Here is a 22,865-nt window from a genome sequence, read left to right on the forward strand (position 1 = left end):
CTAAATTATTACCGCAATGTTTTTCCAAATAAAACTAGACCTCACATAAAAGCCGTGTATGGTTTTAAAAATTCAATTTTCTCTCACAATTCGCAAGGATTCAGTCGGTTTGGATTTTAGTGATCAATTTCACGCGAAAATGCTTGTAAACAATCAAGTTTTGGAGTGGAGAATGAAAGTATAATGCCCTTCATGTTAGCAAACTAATGAGAATTTAAAAATGTAGTTCTCTTGGACGGCTTTTTTTTTCTTTTTCCGCGTTGCAAGCGAGAACGAAAATACGAGGCGTGCCTTTTGTTGTTTATTGCACTTTAACTTGGCGTTTGTTTCTATTTTTTATAAGGCTTAAGAAAACATGCTGTTTGTTTACTTTTGTGTTGCGAACGTATTCAAATTGTGGGTGATAACGAAAGAGCTATGAAGAGCACAAGGCTTTTATAATTTTGCTCCTTTTCATGATATGAATGCTAAAAGTTCTTTCATTGTGAATTTAACGTTTCTTTTCATGAAATTTAGACCTTTTTACACATTGTTAGCTGTTATTCATGCAACATATTATTGACGATGCAATGTTTAATAGAAAAAGTCCAATTTTTCATTATCTTTCTCACGCATTTCATCAAATTCCACTCTCAACAGATCCATTGCTTATTCAAACGGCAAATACAATTAAATCAAAACAAATTGATTAATCAGAAGATAGCAATGACAATACTAATATACTACACTATACTTTACTCGGCAGATATAATGAGACATTGGCATCTTATCTGATTTCAATGATACTTGAGATAAGACTGCATATATAGGAAGCATTTTTATGAGGAACAAACATTGTTGTAGTGATTAAGCAAAATGTTGGGTGTTAGTGTTTTGTTGTCGACGCTCTTTAGTTTAATAGTTGGTTTGGTGAGCAGTGAAAGTGAGTGCTTGTTTCTGTATTAATGTTATCATCATCAGTGTTTTTTGTATCGTAGTTTTGAGTTTTCTATTCTATAGGATTATTGTTTTTGTTTTTATTGTATTTTAATTGTCTTTTGGATATGGTGCCTCCAAAAATGGGTCGTGAAGATTAAATAGTCCTCGTTTCTTGTAAAAGTGACCGCCAAATAGATAGACAGCCTTAGGCGTAGGCCCATCTATTTCAGATAATAAAGAAAATGAGGCGCATATTAGTCAAGATTTGTCAAATGTTTATAAAAATGTTAAGCTGAATATCCATCTAAATATTGCTATAATGGGAATATTGCTTTTCCTGTTGCGAAAAGGTCACCACCTCAAACCAACTTTGTTTGATCACCAAACGCTTGTACTGAGTCTAGGAGTATTTGTGCCTGTTACTTGAATGTCTGTGTACGCCCTCCGATGCAAGGGCTAAATTCTATAGTGTGAGGGTCCTTTATAAAAGCTTATTCGTTTTTGTTTTCGTCGCAGAAGCAGTGATATGCTACTATGGGACCTGGGCCACTTACAGACACAGCTATGGACAATATGACGTGGAAAACATCAATCCGTATCTTTGCACCCACTTGATATACACTTTTGCGGGAATCGATAATACCGGGAAAATCATTTCATTGGATCCCTACTTGGATTTGTCTGATGGACGGGGTAAGTCATGAAATATATTCTTATTACTTTTAAGTGGCCAGGGATTGTTTTTTTCTTTGCTAGCACTATTGAAACACGCTATTTGTAACTTTCATCTGACATATGGGTATCGATTATGGTCATGACAAATATATTTCCTTTGGTGAAAGTCATTTTTCACTATTTCGATTTAGATTTTCTTCGTACAAGTTAAAACAATAATAAAAAACGTTTATTTTAGAAATCAAATTCCGCATTTGTTTGTTAACTAGTAGCTAAAATTTAGAAACTTTCAACTGGTTATCGCACAAACAAAGGAGTTCCAAGTATTTCTTACATACATAGGTCTTCAAAGGTCAAAATTCGGGTGTAGACTACTGATAAAAAGATGACAAATCAGCCTGTCTTGTCCAAAATGTTTTATGTCGTAATATCCATCTTAGGTTAACCTTACTTTCTTCGCATGCTCAAAAGACTAAAATTTAATTTACTTCTTCCAATTTCCAGACAACTTCAAAAAATTCAATGCATTAAAAAATAAAAATCCGAATCTAAAAACACTTCTCGCCGTTGGGGGATGGAACGAGGGATCAGCTAAGTATTCCAAAGTAAGTTTTATTATTCTACATAAAATGGACTTAAATTAAGCGGTACTATCTTATCTTGAGTGATAAGATAAGAAGTTTCTAAGATTCATTTAAATAGATTTCCCATCTGATCAATTTGTAACTTTTGTATAAATAACTAGGAAATTCTAATTTTTCTTTAGCCTAAATTATGCTTTTCAAGTAGGCTTAAAATCTGGAAAATGTATAAGTGGTCCTTGACTAACTCCAGTTGCCAACCAAAAATGTTTTCAAGGTTCATCTTTGAGAATCGCTTGCGAAATATAAAGTAATGGCTGAAGTACTTGTCGAATAAATTCTAGAGACCTAGTATTAAGATCAAAATATTAACTGTTCTTATAAATTTATATTTGATGCCTCGAAATGAAATAATAATAAATTCATCATAATTTAAATTTATTTGTAGAGATCCAATCATTAAACTCTTTCATGTCAACCAACATAGCTAATGACACTTCACTTATTTTTTACCAGATGGCCGCCAGTACGTCTCGTCGAAAGAACTTCATTGATAGTTCTCTCAACATGATCACAAGTTACGGTTTCGATGGTTTGGATCTTGACTGGGAGTACCCCAATCGTAGAGACACAGTTTATGGAACAGCTGATATTGACAACTTTACTACTCTGTTACGAGAGATCAGGGAGGCGTTTGATAAGAAGGAACTGCTGTTGACTGCTGCCGTGTCTTCAGTTAGGGAAGCTGCTTCACAGTCTTATAATGTAACGGCGATTTCTCAGTAAGTGTTTTCATTAATGTTAATGTATAAGTAAGGTCTGTTATCACATTTGTTCTTCTAGTGCTGTGGTTAGTGTTTGATTTGTGGCGAGTATAAATATTTGTTATTGTTTTTCAAACAGCACTTGCTGTAGTGTGCGTCGTGTGTTGTTCAAATCTTATCTGTAGAAACAGGACACATGGCCTATTTATGACTTTTATGTTAAGTTTGATAATCCTGGCCAAATTGAAAGACGAAGTCTGATGTTGTAAGGTCTAAAATTTTCTAATTAACCAAAGTCTGGAATTAAGAAGTTGTTTTTTTTTGTTTTCTGAATTAAAACAATACTTTTGAACTCAGGTACTTAGACATCATTCATATTATGACGTATGATATGCACGGTTCTTGGGACCCTGTCACTGGTCACAACTCTCCGCTGTACAAAGGTGAAGGCGATGAAGGTGCTGTGAAAGAGGATTTGTACACTATTGACCAAGCGTTAGCCTATTGGATTGGTGCAGGTACGCAATAATTTAATAAACAATTTTCACCTGGATTAATTCTTTAGAATATTTTTAACCTGGGGAAGACAGATTGACATCAAAATGTACCCATCCCCTTTTCCCATTTAAATACCTGAGATCGCCCGTCTATTTTCGGATCAAACTGGATTTTCTAATTACGAGTATGACCTGCCTCGGCGGCGATGTCGCGAGTCGAACCTTTCACTTAAAAAGACTGCCAAGTTGGGTATACTTTATCAAACTTAAGGCACCAACTTCGTTTTTGTAGAGCTCCGTCTCGATTCCAAAACTTCCAAGTCTTCAAGAGATGATGATGTGCCTTTTGAGTTGAAATTCTAGATTTAGAAAATCGATTTGCAGGTTGTCCTCCAGAGAAAATAGCAGTAGGTGTTCCATTTTACGGTAGAACATTTACCCTCAGTGATGCTAATGTCAATGGAGTAAGAGCCGCAGCCACTGGAGCCGGTATAGCAGGACCATATACAGCTACTAATGGATTCTTAGGATATAATGAGGTGAGTTGTAAGAATGGCTCCTAATCTTGTGATTTTAGACTTTTATTAAAAGGTTCCTGCAAATATTCGATTCATTAAGTACAGTAAGTATGGATTGCTCGGTTTATCAGATCCCCAAAATCCGTACAAGGAACATGATTACTTATTTTTGTCTAGCATTAATAAGTGGTTAGATTCTATATGATATAGATATTTGGTCTATAACACAAAAAGTCTTAAATTTAAATGATGCATTAAATTTACTATATGATTTTTTTTTTAAATTCACATTGCAAAGTCCACATTATAAAACAACGCTTTTCTTCTATATTCAATTTGTAATAATTGAAAAAGAAAAATGTAAGTAAAATATAAAAGAATTGGGTCGAAGTAACCGAGTTAACTAAATAAACGAGTAATAGTATTAAAATATCGTCTTTTTATATTAATTGGGTCAAGCAAATAACGTAGTCGATTGTTTGTATTCATAAATGAAACGCTTAGTTTTTCAATAGAGAAATTACATTTCTTAGATTGAATTATAAAAATTCAATTGAATATGACGGTTGGGGGTCTACAAAGAGAAATGGTTTTGTATTGATTGTATTTTGTTTTGCTCGCTTCATCGCGTGTTTTAGTAGACATCAATTTATCTTTTGATTCAAAGGCCTATAATATCGTATTGCTGGGCGACGATCTTCCCCAAATTTTTTCACGATTCCCTATCTAGCGAATTATCCAAAAAAAAAAATTATCCTAAAAAGCCCAAATCCTATAAAGCATTTAGAGATACTAAACACACCGTATCTTTGTCTAACTAAATACAAAAACATTCAAGTTACATTTGCTCACTCCCTTACCGTAATGCGGTTCTAACATTAATGAACAAAGACAAAAGTTCGGGATACACATCCGACTTATATTTAACTTATCCTTTATAAGAACAACTGACACTGGAGTTCGAAAACTTTGCCATACGACTCAGCTGCAGATGGCATAAATTAAATTTCGGTATTTCGTTTCGCAAGGACGCGAGAAATTTTACCTTTGACGTGCAATTATGAGAGTTTCTGATCGTTAAGGATTGTTGCTGTACCTTCTTGTGTAATACCGTGAAGATATGTCAGATATGCAGCTACATGTCTTTGGATTTTGATAAAAGTTCAGCTCTAAAAAGTTTATTCTCATCTTTAACAACCTATTTTCAATACGACGTTGACGTTTGTTTTCCCGCATATGAAATTGAAAATGAATTCGTGCTGCATTAGCTACTTATTGTATCTGACAAGCGGTTTTGTACTCTAAGTTTAAAATTCCTTTACGTTGAAGTCTAATACGACTATTAAATAGGTATCTTTATTATTTTTATCATCTTCTTTATTTTCAGTTCTGCAACCTTCTTCAAACTGAATCCTGGACACAACGCTACGACCAACTAGCAAAAGTTCCATACGCTTTCAAAGATTACGACTGGGTTACTTACGACGATGCCAACTCCATCGCCTTGAAAGTCGACTACGCGAAGTCATTAGGGATTGACAAGATCATGATTTGGAGTATCGAGACCGATGATTTCCATGGCCTATGTGGTGATGGGAACAATCCTCTATTGAATGCTATTAATCTTGCACTGGACAGTTCCTTTACCACCAATCGCCCATCAAGTACTTCGTCCCCTGACGCAACTACTTCTAATTCTGATTCTTCTGCGGCTGAGACTTCAAGTTCATCATCTTTACCCATTCCTTCACCAGCTTCTTCAGTGACACCAGCTACGATATGCCAGGGTCGATTATATGCTCCGAAGGCAGGAGACTGTTCTTCATTTTACATCTGCGTGATAAAGGCTGACGGTAGCTATGAACCGAAGGAAGTCAAGTGTTCGAAAGGTTTACATTGGGATCAGACAATCTTAGCTTGCAATTATCCGAGTGAAGTTAAATGTAGTGCATAGGATTTTGTATTCTAATTAAGGACTGAATAAGGTATAGTTTAGCATGCTGGCATGTTAATTAATCCTTTAAACATAGATTGTGAATTCAATAACTTAAAGCTGTTTTTATTCTATTTTTTATATAAGATCAGAATATTCATTAGAATAGAAATTGTAACTGCTATTTTAATTTAATAGATGATTAAACTGAATTATACATACCTGTGTTTTGTATTTTAAATAAAAATATGGATTTTTACTGCCAAGGTTTACTCAATAAGGACAGCCATTAAAATAAACATTTAATTTGTTACGCGTCAGAATTACTTATAACTCTTAATTATTTTGCTTTAGCATTCAGACATAAAGACAACGATAAGAAGTAATTGTAATATTATTACAAAAATTGACGCTTCATGCTTCCCACAAATAAAAATACAAGTGAAATGACATTGAAAGTAATATTCTGTACCAAATATTCAGCTCATAACCAGTAATAAAGTCTCTATGAAATTCTCTCACTTCTTGTAAATGCGTTCTCTGTTATAAAACTGTCAGCCTCGTAGAAAGGTGCTCGTGAAAAAGTGTGAGAAATATGAAAAGATATACGAAACCATATTAATATTAGACATGCGAATTCTCGTCTTTTTCATAAGTTTTCGCAAAGAGGTTACTAACCTGAGTTTACTGATATTTCGGAATAAGCAAGATTTAATACTGGCAGCGAAAAATCGTCTTTAGAATGTAACAGTTTAAGGCTTAAAATAAAGAAAAACCTCAACATTCTAAATATTATGATCCAATATAAGAGCTTATTGTGTTGCAGAACAATCAGTTCACAAATATGCTATAAATAAACTACTCTTGCTCTATACAATGTCATATTAGAAAGTTGTTTTAAGAATATCTTCTGAAATTTCGTTTTACCAACAACGGATACACTGCCAAAAAGTGAATGAAAAAAGTACTGTCAAATGCGCTCTGCAATCTCCAAAAAAGCGGAACATTTTATTAATACAGAGAAAGAAAATATAAAATAAAATAATTCCACAAAAAGCTTAGGAACACAAATAACCTGTAATATCTTTATTCCATGTTCCAACGGCAGTCTTGAATATATTTTAGCGAAATTATGAAGCTCATTCACTGAATGTAATGCCCTGCCATCGGTTTGCGTACCTACATATAAGATTTTTGTCACAGACCATTTGCCGAAATGTCTTACTTTGGAGAATATGCGTAGGTAGGTCACAAATGAAATCACCCTTATTACTGCGACAATAAAAGCTAATTTGTTACGTTTTTATTGTTATGGGATTATACATAGCTGTGCGTTTGTTAGAATATTTTTGGCTTATGCGTACCTTATATTTTTAAGTTATTATCTACGGTTTCTTAGTATTTTTTTACTTATGTTTTCTTCTTATTTTAAGAATAAATTTGGAAAAAAAGAATAGACTTCGGTGTAGTTTGCTTTCGCTAGAAAACATGTGCCTTAGTTTAGCAGAAAAAAATGTTTGTAAGTAATAAATGATCATTGGTATTTGCAAATTGGGTATTCTAATACAGCTGAGGCGGAGTTTTAGTTGATTGATAGATGTAGATTTGGGCAGCTAGTTTTAAACTTGTTGTATATTTTTTTAACTATATCCTAAACTAAATATCGGGTAAGGTAGTTAAAAAAAGGATAATAAATCAAAAGCAATACGCCTCGTTTGGTAATAGACATTATTTTTTATGTGAACATAAGCTTCTTTTGTTTAAACAGAATCGAGAAGAAAAGATTTTGTTACAAACATTGATGCCGACAAAGAAATTAGTAGTGATTGAGTGATTGAGTCCTGTATTTATGTTTTTTTCTCCAGGGGATTTACTATCACTTAGATGTAGAAGGTCACATATTTAACTTGGAATTATCCTAAAAATGAGCCCCCAACATAGCAGCAAACGTAATAGTGTAAGTCATAAACAGAATCCTGTCAATAACTTCTGCTAACTCCATCTTTTCTTTCATCTTCCCTTCGTTCTCACTCTCCATTTCTTCTATTTCTCTTGATATTGGAGTTGCTTGGGGATCTTCATCTTCTTGTGAGAAGTAACCTCCATTGCTAGCAGACGATGCCTGAATAATATATATGACAAAAGTTTTATAAAAGAAGAAAAAGAAAGAAGTTCACAGTGAGGTTTTGTAAAAACTGCAGAAAAAAATATTTATGGGAACTGTTACACAAAGTATTAAGCCACTTAATACAAATCCCTGAAAAAATAAATTAATCTTTTACTCTATATTTTCCACTTCAAATAGCATAAATTATTGACTGCACAAAACGTAGGTAATTCCAAGAGTCCGTATAACGGCATTTTGTCCCTACATGCTTTCACAGATACCAATACGTTGACAAAGCAACAGCGGCTGAAAATTCTCGTCTTGATACTGAACGTTCGCCGTTTGGAGACAAAGTGAGTGCTTGTGATTCCATTGCACAGTGACATCGGCGTCGGTCAACCACTGCGTGTCATTGTTCCTTACGTAAGTCGCAGGCATCGTTCGATATTGAGAGTATTTCCATAGCTTTTGCTTTTGGATGGTGTTTTCAGTGTTTCAATTCCGAGGAAAGTGTTTTTTTATCACAGAATTCGTATTGTCCCTATAAGATGACTACTTAGCATCTAAATTAGGTTTTGAAATGACGTGTGTGATGATGGCCATATCAGTTTTATCAACTCAGCCTATGGTGGACCACTAGTGGATGTGAGCTCATTCAAATTCCACCACAGGCCATGGTTCTGCTCTTTCCGCATTCAGTCCTAACCAGTTTCCTTGTTCGGGTTAAATTTTAACAGGTTAGTGAGACTAAAAGATAATACTATATACTTAATTAATTATTACAAAAATACTGTACCACGTAAGGTAGACAGAAGATTATTCTGACAACATTCGATCTTATAACTCTTTGCACTGTCGCCATTTTGGATATGTTTTCCGCAGCAGTCGTCATCAGGAACGCTTGAATTAGCAGTGCTAGAAGCACTCCGAATAATACGTTTGTGTACAGGACCACTAAAAAGACAAAGGAAGTTAAAAACTTTTGACTTGCGAGGGGATCGAAGCAAAGTTATGTTGCGCAGTGGTTTTGGCGTAGTGAAGGAATTTTATTAACATGACTTAAAATAAGCTTTTAATACTTACGTATGGAAGGCAATGTATGTGATGGGATTAAGTAGTCGATGTAACAGAGACCCATGGATATTACTACAGAACAACCGGCGAGAAACCAAATCCTGTCCATAACCAAAGGCTCGCTCCAAAATGACATCAACACGAATAAGACCAGAACTAAAAGAAAGAGGAAAAAAATAAACTATATATTTGAAGGGAGCAACGTTACTCCCAAAATTATATAACATTGAAGTATTTTTAATTGGTCCTAAGACAGTTCCTTGGAACACCCCAAACCAATTTTTGCTATTATACTTAAGAATTTAAGCCTTATTACCTAGCAATGGAGTATAAAATACAACATTATATGCTGTAGCATGTCTCTTCAAAGTAACGTCGATGATATATCTATCGCTCTGATGGGTTTCGTTGTCATCGGTTGAGTAAAAGTGGTTCCATAGATTTGGTTTTACTATAAATTGTTTTGTTGACACTTCCCATTCGTTTTCTGTAACGTCGTCAACGCCTGCAAACTGAATAGAAAGTTAAACCGCGATTACATGTGGTTAAAGTTATGAGGCGACAATCTGAATTCATTAAGGATTTTCAAGACACGTATTACACAGAGAGAGTTTAAGTCTACGGGATATATTTATGCCAAGGGGTATATGTAAGCAAGGGCCAAGTATGCCATAGGAATGGGTGGACTTCCTGTCAACGACCAAGATACATAAATTAGTTTAGACTTCTGATCCGTCATTATATGTATTATTTTAACGACAAACTATCAATAAATAAAACTTTATCTTTCAGAATCGTTGCGTTCTTTTTAAAGTCTCTAGTTGTATCGATAACTATCAATTCATTATCAGTGCTTACGTAATACCAGGTACTTACAACTTGCATCTTTGTAGAGTTCGGTTCAATAACTCCTATGGAAATCTTTTCGTGTGCTTCCCATGCTTGTATAACAATGGAACACTCATACTCATCATGCGGCCATCTGTTATCAAATATTTATTTAAGAAATGCGAATTTAACAAAACATGTCTACTTTATCATGGTTTGGATACTTTGGATGAAGTCAATACCAAAATTCAAGAATTCAAAATCTCTATGTTAGCGGGCGATGTCAAGTTTAAATCAAAGCAAACTTCTTCTTTTTACTCACGTATTAGCGAGCGTGATAGTGTCCGTGCACTGTTGCAATCTTTTGTGATATAATTCAACAGTATTATTCTGACGAGGTACCTTTCATGGAAGTATATTTGTGATTATTTCACAGTTTAGATACGTTTTTGTCGGGATCGCTAGACTAGTTTCGGATCCTACCGCAGTCGTTAAACATGAACTAGCTAGACAAACTGCTTGAGATTCGGCATTCCCAATAAAGACGCCTAAACAAATTGTTCTAAAACAAGGTTTTATTATTGAATGAGCTAACTAGCTTACTTGCTCAATCCTGGCGAGGAGTCAGTGCACCAAGTATAAACCGTAGACTGGAAATGGAAGGTCGCTTCACCGTCGTGAGTCATCGATATTAAAGCTGTGTTCCGAGCATCGAATGGATCCATGTTATCTGAACTGAAATGATTATAATTATTAAAGTACCAGGTACCATTGAAATGAAACTACTTTTACGGATTTTATCGCGGTTTTAATTTTAGATTTTAGTTCCCGACGTTTCGAAACCTTTGCAGGTATCATGGTCACGGGCAGACTGAGATGGTGTTCGTCTTGACAGAAGATGTTGCTTGACGGAAGATATCACCTACTTGGGATCCAATAATAAATAAACTCAAGGCCAAACCCAAGAGCAGCGCTGCAAGACATCAAGACACAGTGAGCTCATACTGCGTAGGTCGGACCACAAATAATTAATTAAAATATGAAGGTAGAACGAGCAACATCTTCTGTCAAGACGAACACCATCTCAGTCTGCCCGTGACCATGATACCTGCAAAGGTTTCGAAACGTCGGGAACTAAAATCTAAAATTAAAACCGCGATAAAATCCGTAAAAGTAGTTTCATTTCAATGTCTAACATTCGCGTAAACCTAAGAAACCACTATGTACCAGGTACCAGCCTACAAAGTCACAATTTTGGGAATGAAGATTTCTTCATCCACAGGTTTCCTTACAATGTTAGATATTCTTCTACGGTATGTCAGAGACGTCTTAGAATAGTCGAAAAATACCATGCAAGTATGTAACTTTTGCTTCTTGAACTTCTGATTAAGCCATCATGACTTACTAATACCGAGAAGTAGACAAGAAGATTATCTATTTCTGAAGCTTTTACATCTAAACTGATAACTATTTAAATTAAATTTGTCATGGAGATAGCTTGAAGTCCAGTGGGATATGAGCAACTTTTTGCATTGATAACAGAAGGATGCGTTATTCGTAACTGAAAAATTTCGAATAATTTTCGACCAAAACCGAGAGCCGCGTAAACATTTCCGCGTTAACGCCAATCAAAATACAAAATGCGTCGTCCCATCTCATCTACTTGACAGAATTAGTTTGAAGCATTCAACTGAGTATCATAGGCCTATGGGTTGTATGGTCCTTATGGCAATGGTATAGAGTAATCATATAGAGCGATCATAACACTTAAAGAAATCTAGACACCGGGAGCGTGTCGAGCCTAGTTGAGTATATGAAAACTAGCTAGCCTAGACCTTAGGCTAGCTAGTTTTCATTACCTTACCTTAGGCTATAATACATTATCCTAAGTTAGAATAAGAAATTATTTGTAATCTATATACTAATACTAATATATAAAGCTGAAGAGTTTGTTTGTTTGTTTGAACGCGCTAATCTCAGGAACTACTGGTTGAAATCGAAAAGTTATTTTTGTTTTCAATAGATCATTCATCGAGGAAGGTTTTAGGCTATAAACCATCACGCTGCGACTTATAAGAGCGAAGATACAATGGAAAATGTGTAAAAACAGGGTAGATATAAACCAAAACTTATATCTTCTAAAAACGCGGACGAAGTCGCGGGCAACAGCTAGTGTTATTATAAATGTATTTCAGGAGTGACCATCGAACTTGGGTTTAATTTCAAATTTATGTTTTTGATGAGACACTAGTTTAATGTTTGAATTGTAGCTATGTCAGACTTCAATTAGATTAGGATCCTACCCCTCAATATCTCCTCGATCCAAGTCTCAATAGTTAACGGAAGCAGTGGAACGTTAAAGAATTATTTATTCATAGCATATTCATGAGGCGGTGATGGCTTCGCCTGAAATCTCGGGCATGCTATGTGTTGATCCAATATTATATCGAAGGTAAGGAAGTACATAACTTGAAAATGTTCACAGGTATTGGGATGGTTAGCTATTTTCATTAGAAGATTTGATGCGATACTGAATGGTAAACAAATATTGAATGTACTCATGTAAGTTTATTTTTAAATCTAATATATCTAAGCTCTAATAATTATAATATTCATACAACAGTAGACTAGTAATGTATTAATACATCAAATTACAAATTTGAAGTCTTTGGTCTGGTAATGTATGTCATTCCCGTACATTTAAAGTTTGAATATGATATTCATTTTTGGCAATATAGGTAATTTTGACAATTCATTTCAATTTACTTATTTCATAAATCCTCTTCATGCACTGATGTAAAGGTGTAAAATCACGTAAAATGTAAAATTATGTTTAAAAATGAAAAACATGTCATATGACGTATCCAAATAGTTCAATCACTCTTGAACAAAAACAATAGACATGACAATAGACAAGACAATTAATATTAAAGAGATGTAATTAGGTAGGACTTACTTAAAAATGTAAAATCTGGGACTCCATATTTGCCCTTGATGGAATTTGAGAACACTTGAAATGTTGTATTTGCCTGGGAACCATGACATTCCTTCGTCGGTCCAGCTCTGAAATTTATGGCATTCGTATTAAGGTCTATTATCGATTGAACAGATAGTCCAAGTTACACATTCATTTTGATTGATTATTTTCTTTCTTTTTTTTATTAGTTGATTTAAATATTAATAAAAATTGGTTCCATGGCTTTCAAACAAAAATGTTGTGTTAGTTTTAACTTTTTTGGCCAAAGTGTGCCAAACGCAAATCTCTTGACGTCGATACCAGTAATACTAAAATAACGTGGCGTGACGTCATTTGTTCTTCAAGACTAGATTTTTTGAAAAACTGAATGTAGCAAAGTATGGGTTTTAAACTTACCACAACAACTGACAATGAAGTGATGAGTTTCGATTGGAAAGGATCATATTTCACGTTTGTTACTTTGATGCCAAGTGTTACATCCATTTGCGGTTTTGGAGGTATCCAAGGAAGCAAGTACTGTAAGCGAGACCTCTTAAACTCTTCGGTAGGTGAGAGACGGCGTTCAATTTCTTGAGAATCAGCTGAAAAAAATTGTCGGTTATTTCAAGGTGTTCATTATAAATGAGGTATCATTGTTTAAATTGTTCATTTGTAGTTTCGATTTCAAATTGACTGGCCTGATGGTCTAGTAGTTAATGGTATTGAGTGCTTACCGGAGGTCCTTAGTTTCGATGTCATATTTAGGACATATGTACGTTTATCACTCAGTTCTTACTCATAATACATGCTTTGCTTTCGACAAAAATAGAGACCAAGGAAAATTCTTTCCACCTTTGAAAATAATTAAAGTGTAAATCTATTTACGGTACTAACATGTGGTATTGGCGCCCGGCACGGGGCAGTCGTAGAGAAACTTTACTTCAACACCAGTCCAAGCGGCAAAACTGAAGTATTTGATCTGTAGAGGACTCACATCCATGTAGCTCAACAATGGCAGGGATTCACCTTCCCTCCCAAATTCTATCAGGCCATCTGTAATGAAATAGATTATTTGACCTCGATTTGAGATCATGAGGAGAATGTGCTAATCCACTTTTACTCAATAAATTACATTGTTTACTCAATCTGACGTATATCGATAAGTTAGGTAAAGGATCTTTTTGCAGATGTATAAAATGCACATTTTGGAGCAGACTAAAAATAAAAACGATTTTAAAAATAAGAACGACAAGCTACTGCTTCACTTATGCTGGTGGCGAATAAGGAAACATCCTAGGCCCCATCAACTGCCTAAACCAGACTCACTGAATCACTTGCAAATGCCTGGCCTCAGTCCTGTTCAGGACTCCTTCTCTAAGGGTTGGCAAACGAGCACACCCCTCACTCCTTGCAAGAACGGAAGGCATTGGCTGATCGGGAGATGGGCCATAGGAAGAGCATATTGGACGACTAAGGAGTCTTATTGCGTCCGAAAACAGTCACGTGATCCCGTTAAATATGCGTAAGTAAACCGTTGAATGAAATAATGGTTGAGTTACCGTTAATCCATGTTCCAATCCACCGTTTAAATGTAAAACTAGCCACTAGCTAACAAAAACCGTTATATCACTTTAAAGTAACATGAGTTAGGGATTTATAAAATCGATGGCAGCTTGTTAAAAACCTACGCGTCACGTTGCTTCCAATTTGTTTAAAAAATATCTATGTTGTTACTGTATCAGTCAGTTTTGTGTCATGGGATATAGGAGTGAAAAGCGGATTTTTTCTCTTAAAATATCCAGGATATCGATATTGCAAATATGCGAGAATTGGATTGATATTTTAATCTCTGATGTTTGGTAAAGGAAAACATTGTAAGGAAGCCTGGATTGCAAAATAGAATCAAAAGTTGCACACGAACGATCTTTGTCTTTAGCGGAATTAAGAGGTCGTCTAGTGACTGGTTTTAATGTGGTATATTCGTTTCCGCATAGGCATGTTAGAAACAAAAGAATAATAAAGAGATAACGTACTGAAATATTACGTCCACGGCGGCTAGTAGCATCAGAAAGCTGTCCGGGACATATTATACTGCCCAAGTGTGAGCACCAAAATCGGTGTTCTCTTTATCCCCTCACTCTCATTCAGTGATAAGCCGGTAATCAGGCACGAGCGCTAGAGATATCAGGCCCAGGACTCACATTTAACGTGTCTTCCGAAACACGGAATCTTATATCCCAAAAGGCGATTATATGAGTACGTACGCAAAAAGAAGTGGCATCTGGATATCTGTTTACCCTTAATATTCTTTTTTATGAAAAATAAAAAAATCAATGTTTTAGATTTATATTTCTAATTCTGATTTTGAAATCCAGACTTTTGTACTGTAGAGATGTACCCTTAAAAATAGGCATGTCCTACTTATGACATTATTTTGAAATAGGAAGGGAATCTCAATAGCCTGTTAAGTGCGGACTATTGAACTTGTGCATTCAAGTCACGTGCGCTGTTAGTACATAGTCAATGCGACAGGTGGCGCTATTAAGCTATTTTGTATAAGTATACTTAACAGGTTAACTCTGACTCGATAATTTGCTGAAATCGTAGGCTAAGGTTTTCGATGGCCGCTTCTTCGTTTGTTGTATTTATTTGAGTACTTTTGACTGTAGTAATAAGTGCTAAGCGGATTCGTGACTCTAAAGATTTAGTACAAAACACCTGATTAAAAAAGAATATTTTGGGTTGGATATCCACAAATTTAAAACTGATACTCAATTTGCGTCTTTATGTTTTCTATAGCAGCAACAGAAATACATTATCTATGTACTTAACTTTCAATTGTCTGGCTATCGCGGGTCATATGATAAGTTTTAGCGAGAAACCGACAGATTGCGATACTTTAGGTTAGTAATGCTTAAGAAATTAAGGTTCCATTTTTACCCTTTGGTTAGGGAACATCATATGTTCTAGAAATTATGATTGGAATTGATGAAATTGAAATGGATGAAAATAAATAATCTTATTCTAAAAATGTTACCTTTCATGAAAGTAGTTCAGGTTCAGTAGCCATCTCGAATAATTATCTTACCTTGCTGTATCTTAATATAGAAACCTCTGGCTTCAAAACTGGATAATATTTTAGGTGTTAAAACAGATTTTTTGGCATTCCTCTTCAAATTCCTTCGTAGTTCAGTGAATTTATTACCACCGCCACCAACAACTGAAACAATCCAATTTTCGTCATTGGTCAACCATCACCTGTTAAAGCAACAAGCAAGCAAGTCAAGTATATGATTATGTTATGAAAACAGGACTAGTATAGATTAGTCAGATATTGGAAATAGGTAAGTTTCCGATACCAATTTGTTTTACAAAGAGCTTTCCAGCAGTCATCATCTAAATCACATCCAAACATCCTATTCAGATTAAAAAAATAATATTATAACCATTTGAAAATAAAGTACTACAGTTTCAATTTTCAAAATTAGTTTAATGGGAGGAATAATACCGTCTCTTTTAGAGAGACTATGCATTTAGGAATCTGCCACAAATTATAAAATAACAACATTGCGGATTTGGAGAGAGACAAGTTGCTTTTCGCCACGTTTTGCGTTGTTACAATTCCTCAATCAAAATCATATTACATTAAAACTTGGTGGTAGCAAAACGTGATAAAACCCCTGAACCCTTCACCTTTTAAAGAATTGTCGTTACAGTTATGGACAAAAGACCCTATGCAGAAGGCTCTAAATGCCACAACCATGCTTTAAGAGCTCACAGTACACGTAAAAGAAGGCATTAGAAAAGATCTTTACCAAATTCATAAACCGGATCGCTATCCCCCGGTCTTGGTACAGGTGATAGAAGAATATGTCCGTTATTAACAGCTTGTATCCCCAAATGCATTTCGAAGGCCATTTCTGTGTTCTTAGTGATCTCTTTCATATTCTCATCGTCGACGCTATAGAATGTGTTGTAACTGTACCCATCCTGGCATATGTGCTCTTTGCAGGCTTGGGCCACTGTAATTTGAAATTGCGAAATTGTAATAGGAAAGACGTAAAATATAATAATAAATGCTTTGGGATGGAATCAGCATGTGGTGCATATAAGTCCACGTAACATAAAACCGCTTGGCTATCATCATGATAAATTAAGGAATAAAAGCTAGGAAGGAAAACGTTTTCTACTATTCTGCCGTATCCGTATAAAAAATTAGTATGTGATGCAATTCAAAGATTTCAGATTGGAAGCTTTCGATTCTATCTACACATCCCTATGGGGTACCGACACTATGTCGGTTATATTGGCAAATTGATGGCACAATCCTATCTTTGGGTCACAAACTTGCGCTCTACAAAATTAAGTTCAATGGCACTCTTTTTCAAGTGTATGTAAATGAATGACTTTTGAGTTATAATTTTACTTTTTATCTAAAACTATATACATGATATAGTCTTAGGTAGAGAGTAGCTTGGCTTCTGCAACTACACTTAAATCATGGCATCGATAAAAACGTCAATTCGGTAAACGAGTTCAAAAAAATACTCACTTTTCCGAGTGAACACATAATTAGTAACGTTCTGGGCATTGGTACAAAAATTCAAACCAATGATAAAATAAATAAATATCCTTATCATTTTCACTTAAAACACAATTTTTAAAAGCACGAGGACCATGTAAGCGGGTTGCCGCCGGCACCGCAACTGTTTAATGTAACATTGCATTATCTTTGCTTCCTGAATGGGCGATAATAATAAAAATAGCGAGTTCTGTTTTGAGTTTTGTAGTTTTATTCTTGATTTTGAGCCTCTGTGAAAACGTAGGGTTGTTGTACGTGGTTGGTGTGTTAGTCTGTGTGCATCATAGCGTTCGAACTGATGAGCCGATTTTGATATTTTTTGTAGGTGTATTAGTCGATGTTACTTGACTATGTTTGATGAAAATCGGAATCCAACAACTGCGGCAATTAATTTTCATAGCTGCCTAAATATGGATATCAAACGAAAAGATATCCATATTTAACTTGACTTAAGTAATGCCACCATACAATGTCAAATTTCAAATAAGTGTGTTTTAAATTTTGGCTTATAGTTCTGAAAAGCTACATGGTACTAAATTTTTATTTGTTTTTATTTTAATATGTTTGGGTTACTAATTTTTGAGGCAAAATGCAAGGGTCAGCAAAGACAACAATTTAACAATCTAAAATAATCCATGGTGCACATGGCCATGTTTATAAACTAACACGTAAGTATTTTGTTTCTTTTATATTTGTAAAATGTTTGAGTCTTTTCGGTCATAGGCGTTTGGTTGGGATGATGTCGGGGTTATTGCTCCATTATGCATCATTTTGGCAGTAAACTGATACACAATGATTTTAAACTATTGTTGTCTTTATTAACTACTAGCAGTTGCCCGCGGGCCTGCCCTGTGCAAATCGAAAATGATCCCACGGGAACATAAAATCGGGATAAAAAATATCCCATGTGCTAATCCTGGTAATGAACTGTCTGTGAACCATGTTTCGACTAAATGTGTTCAGTAGTTTTTGCGTGTAAGATGAACAAACACCCATACGTACAAACTTTCGCTTTTATAATATTAGTATCTACGAGTAGGATTAATAATTTAAACTCGGATACATTTACCGCATTGATTATTGGTTAGGCAGAATTTTGGTTTGAAATAAACTATGGCTAGCTTGATACCACTGATTATAACATAACCGCACCAGTTAAATATACTAGGTACTATTTTAATGTGCCTAGGCGATCCTATCATTAAAAACCGGGACGATATAGTTATGGTCTCAGTTCGAGTCTGGATGAGGCTGGGACAGGACCGTAGAAATTGTCACGAGAAACAACGCACTATGCCCAGCAGTGGGAGGACAATTACTGCGGATATTGAAGTGGGAGTTGGACTCGAGTTGGAAATATGTGTTATATTGTCTTCCGTCACATTTATGAACTTACCAACCGGTACTTAGCGGCACCAGAAAACCATCACCTGTGAAAATTCAAATTAGAAAATTATGTGCTGGAGGATACAGTGCCTTGACTCAATATAAGAGTCCGTTCTTTAAGTAATTTGGTCAGAAAATTAAACATAACATCAATAAAACGCTATTCATCAAGACAAGAGTTAAATAATTATTCTTCTTTATTAATAATTCTTCACATTGCCAGGCAAGTATTAACAAATTCGTCTACTTGAAATCAACTAAATTGTTTCGAACTATTAAATTGAAATTCTGCATCCGAACAAAGCAGAAGTTATTCAGTAGACCGTACCAGTAACTCCTAAAGTAAGCCAGTAATAAGTGGGAGCGAGACAGAACTACACGCCGAAGAGCGCCATCCCGATTACACAAATACAACGCTGCAACGGTACAAAATAAGGCGGTGTTAGGTCACCAGTATCAAACACAACAGATCATAAAGGAAACGGCACTTGCTATCTACCGGACGAGAGATAAAACTTAATATAATGTAACTACAAATAAAATACTGTTATTTATAGTATGGCTAATCTATTCTGTATGAAGGAGGTATGGAAATGCGTTGCACGCATTGCCATACACTGACACAAAAACGCGGATGACGTAGCACGGCGATTCAGGTTTCTTTATTGCACTATTTGTGGCTGCGGTACTAGGCTAGTTGCCACTATTTTTATTATTTGATACAACGGTTCATTACGGTTATATAACACCATAAAAAAAAATATTAAATTTTTCTGAAGTACCTATCCTAATATATTTTGAATTTTAAAATTTATTTTTGCTGTGCTGTCAACTTTTACATGATAAATATAGTAATTACCACTATTGTATCGTGCGGGAATGCAAGAATACATCAATACAGAACCCAGAAAAGTTGTGGATTAAAGTACCCATTGATGAGAAAATGCGAAACACCTGGTTAAAAGAGATCCCGTAACTGTGTCCAGTGGAACTGCAGTGTATTTCTGTGTATTTTTACGTGAAATGAATAAATATCAAGGCGTTTAAATGAAAAACCACGAATAGCCCGAAACTAGCGTTTGACATTATGTTGTTTAGAATATTGGTGACGTAGAAACATGGTGGACGATGTTTTCAAGCAAGAGAAAAAAAGAAAGGGTTTCAGTTGAATTTTTACAGCAATCCTTTATTAATATTTATTGAAGTTTATATATTTCGGACCCTTACACGGAATAATATTTGAATTAAAAGTTATTTTTATAAATAGTGACATGAGGCAACTAGCCTATTAATCTCAATGTCAGTTTTGAAGCTCTGTACAATTTACCAATACCTTTTTACTTTTTTCTACTACAGGTTATTATAAAATAACCCAGTCACTGAGAGTTCCGTACAAATAAGTTAAGGAATAACAAATTGGTTGGGTTGAAAACTATTTTTCCCAACAAATTCATGACTATTGCTTGACCTCGGTCTTTATTTTTAATATTCGTTATTACAGCGGAATACATCATTTGTAAAAAGCTATCACGCTCCTTCAGGTAACGTGTAATGTCTGACGAACAACCAGACGGACGGACAGCTATCTTATGTAAAAAGGTTCAGTTTTTACCCTTTCGATACGGAACCCCAAAAGAAGGCTGGTCGAAGTGGAATAATCTTTTGTTTCTTGATCCTTTCATCCGTAAAGGACCAATTTCAGATATTCCCAAATTTGTTTTAGTTTCGTTAATTTAATTTATGTATGATATAGTTTATTCTATCCCTCTATTATATTGTTAAGGCAAAACTTTTGATGTTCAAAAGTTTGGATGTGTTACTAAATCACGGTTCAGCGAATTCAAATGAAATTTGAATTTAAGGTAAAATATTTGTGTTTGAAACAGAGTACGTTAACCAAATTGAAAAACTTAGACTGTTCATACTGTGAGCGCGTCAGTGGTACAGAAATTTGAATATTAGAAACAAAATGAAACCTTTTAGCAGTCATGTTTACACTGCTCTACATTGTAAAGGAAATGGATTCCAGGAGAAACCTGTCATTTCAACCGGATTCAAAGACGACTGGATGAACTGAGATTTATGAGTATTTTTGTGACTAAAATGGTTTAAAGTATTTTTTTCCTTTTTTAGACTACATATACTACTTATTTTGTATATATTCTACATATATTGAGCTAGATCTGTAAGCTTAATTGCAATTTAGCAGCATTCGTAAGCGTGTTTGCCATTTAGTACCTTGTAAATTTAGCTTTGCTTCGTCTTACTTCCTACCGAATTAAACAAAAGCTATTGTAAAAAATAACTGTCAACCTACACCGCGATAGTGAAATAAGAAATTAAAAAAAAAACTATTTCACATAAATTTCCCCATTTTTACTGGCTTGCAGTCTATTAAAAAATCGATTGATCTTGTTCGCCCGGCATAAAGAAGGGTCCATTGCAATTTGGAATTCAATCAGCTTTTTTATCGAGTCTTCGTTGTCAGGAAAGGCTGTGTCAATTTATCCACATTTTATTAATTCCTTTCTATTGTTATAGATGAAATACTAAAGAAGTGGACTAAAAATACTTAGCAATGCAATTAGTTGAATAAGATGTGTACTTGCACAACTCTCACATAACTCCATCTAGTCTCAAACTAAGCAAAGCTTGGTATTATGAGTTCTAGACAACTGATAAACTAACTCTACATTTTTTAAATACATATTTCATGATTGCAAAGATAATACTCTTAGAATAAAAAGTATCATAGGTTATATTTATCCACGCGTTCCTACGGGAACGCTGGTGGAGCCGCAATGCTGGTATTAAATACATATCAATCAAGTTCTTGTTTGTTGGATCGAGTGACCATATTGTTGTTTTCACCAGATTTGTAAAGACACACGACAAATCGATGTTATTAAAATTTGTCTGTTTTAACATGCCTTAAAACGACACTTGTTTTAATACTTCGCAGTATGTATATATATATGTATGATTAACTTAAAATCACTCTATAAAATACTGCCTCTGGCATTGTTAAGTAAAATGACGAAGATAGCATGATATATTATAATAATATCACTGCCATCATAACATCGTTTTACACGTGGACTATAGCTGTTTAACGGACCACAACATTAGAGGGTGATTTTAATTCCGAAATATTACACCCTTGAGTACAATAGTGAGCGTGCATTAGTTATGAATGTGTTGCATTGTTCATGGGAAAATATGCCCCTCACCGGGAAAACACACTAAGGAATAAATAGATTAAAAAAATCTAATAACCCACTTTTTTAATGGTCTTTCCATTCATATTCTATGAAAATCGGTCCAGCCGTTTTTATAGTTGTAAATTGCATTGTCATCGGGTTTGAAGCTACCCTGAAAATTTCAGCCTGCTAGCTTACCGGGAAGTGCCTAAAAATTGAGTCGCAAATACCAACCGGAACGGCAAACAAACAACGAAAAATGAGTGTAAAAAAAGGCATTTTACGATTTTCATTTTACGAAATGATTGCTAACGTAAATTTAAACCTAAATTCTTTTACAAAACTTTTTAGACATTAAGAAAACATCAGGAGATGTTAATTTGCTTCTTCATAAAACTTTTCCCAATACTATCAATTTACCCAATACATGTGATTGAAAATAACAGCAAAATGTACCATCGATTAGAAGCTACCATGCCATAGACAGGTTATCTGAACCGTGATTGAATCTTCATAAAAACTCTCTCCTTGCATCGGACACTTTTTTTTTATAAAGAAAGCCGATAATCAATCAATCATCAAATACTTCACTCCATACATGATTCCCCGAAAACTTAAAGTAGAGCATTCGCGTTGAAAATTCCAAATTTCAGTCGAATGAAAAAGCTTATCTCAGGGATTAGGATTAATCCCGACTTTGCAGCCAGTCCGCTATTGACTTTCAGAGTTTTAGGCCAATTTTTGATGTCAACAATTCATCCAAAAAGGTTTTAAATGTCTCATTGCTAAGCTACAATATTTTTATAACCTTGTACAGAATTTAATATTATACTGTAGACGTTTTCG

The 22,865-nt window shown here is 34.8% G+C and overlaps 2 protein-coding genes across 2 annotated transcripts; one reads left to right on the forward strand and one right to left on the reverse strand.

Moving 5' to 3' along the window:
• The first annotated feature begins 821 nt into the window (after window positions 1-821).
• Window positions 822-6,107, forward strand: LOC113499283 (acidic mammalian chitinase-like). The gene is made up of 7 exons (XM_026879702.1): window positions 822-922; window positions 1,435-1,611; window positions 2,098-2,198; window positions 2,691-2,956; window positions 3,296-3,456; window positions 3,820-3,974; window positions 5,341-6,107. The coding sequence occupies exons 1-7, from the start codon at window positions 856-858 to the stop codon at window positions 5,905-5,907; spliced, it is 1,494 nt and encodes a 497-aa protein (XP_026735503.1). The 5' UTR covers window positions 822-855; the 3' UTR covers window positions 5,908-6,107.
• A 1,048-nt stretch (window positions 6,108-7,155) lies between these two features.
• On the reverse strand, window positions 7,156-17,793 carry LOC113499282 (neuronal acetylcholine receptor subunit alpha-5-like). The gene is made up of 12 exons (XM_026879701.1): window positions 17,404-17,793; window positions 16,667-16,873; window positions 15,940-16,071; window positions 13,746-13,904; window positions 13,269-13,453; window positions 12,852-12,958; window positions 10,499-10,630; window positions 9,944-10,049; window positions 9,384-9,579; window positions 9,077-9,223; window positions 8,790-8,947; window positions 7,156-8,008 (listed from the first exon to the last, which is right to left on the reverse strand). Exons 1-12 carry the CDS (start codon window positions 17,489-17,491, stop codon window positions 7,805-7,807), a joined length of 1,821 nt encoding a protein of 606 aa, XP_026735502.1. The 5' UTR covers window positions 17,492-17,793; the 3' UTR covers window positions 7,156-7,804.
• Window positions 17,794-22,865: the final 5,072 nt, after the last annotated feature.

Source organism: Trichoplusia ni, chromosome 12 (genome assembly GCF_003590095.1).
Source record: "Trichoplusia ni isolate ovarian cell line Hi5 chromosome 12, tn1, whole genome shotgun sequence".
Classification (NCBI taxonomy): Eukaryota; Metazoa; Arthropoda; class Insecta; order Lepidoptera; family Noctuidae; genus Trichoplusia; species Trichoplusia ni.

What these genes read in the sequence shown, in the direction of transcription:
- LOC113499283 (XM_026879702.1), top strand. Translation starts at nt 856, where the DNA reads ATGTTGGGTGTTAGTGTTTTGTTGTCGACGCTCTTTAGTTTAATAGTT. An exon ending in GGATTTGTCTGATGGACGGG is followed by an intron (nt 1,612 to 2,097) that starts GTAAGTCATGAA and finishes TCCAATTTCCAG; the next exon opens with ACAACTTCAAAAAATTCAAT. An exon ending in GATTCTTAGGATATAATGAG is followed by an intron (nt 3,975 to 5,340) that starts GTGAGTTGTAAG and finishes CTTTATTTTCAG; the next exon opens with TTCTGCAACCTTCTTCAAAC.
- LOC113499282 (XM_026879701.1), bottom strand. Translation starts at nt 17,491, where the DNA reads ATGATAAGGATATTTATTTATTTTATCATTGGTTTGAATTTTTGTACC. An exon ending in TTATGTGTTCACTCGGAAAA is followed by an intron (nt 16,874 to 17,403) that starts GTGAGTATTTTT and finishes TTCAAATTACAG; the next exon opens with TGGCCCAAGCCTGCAAAGAG. An exon ending in TCTTCTGTCTACCTTACGTG is followed by an intron (nt 8,009 to 8,789) that starts GTACAGTATTTT and finishes TATATTATTCAG; the next exon opens with GCATCGTCTGCTAGCAATGG.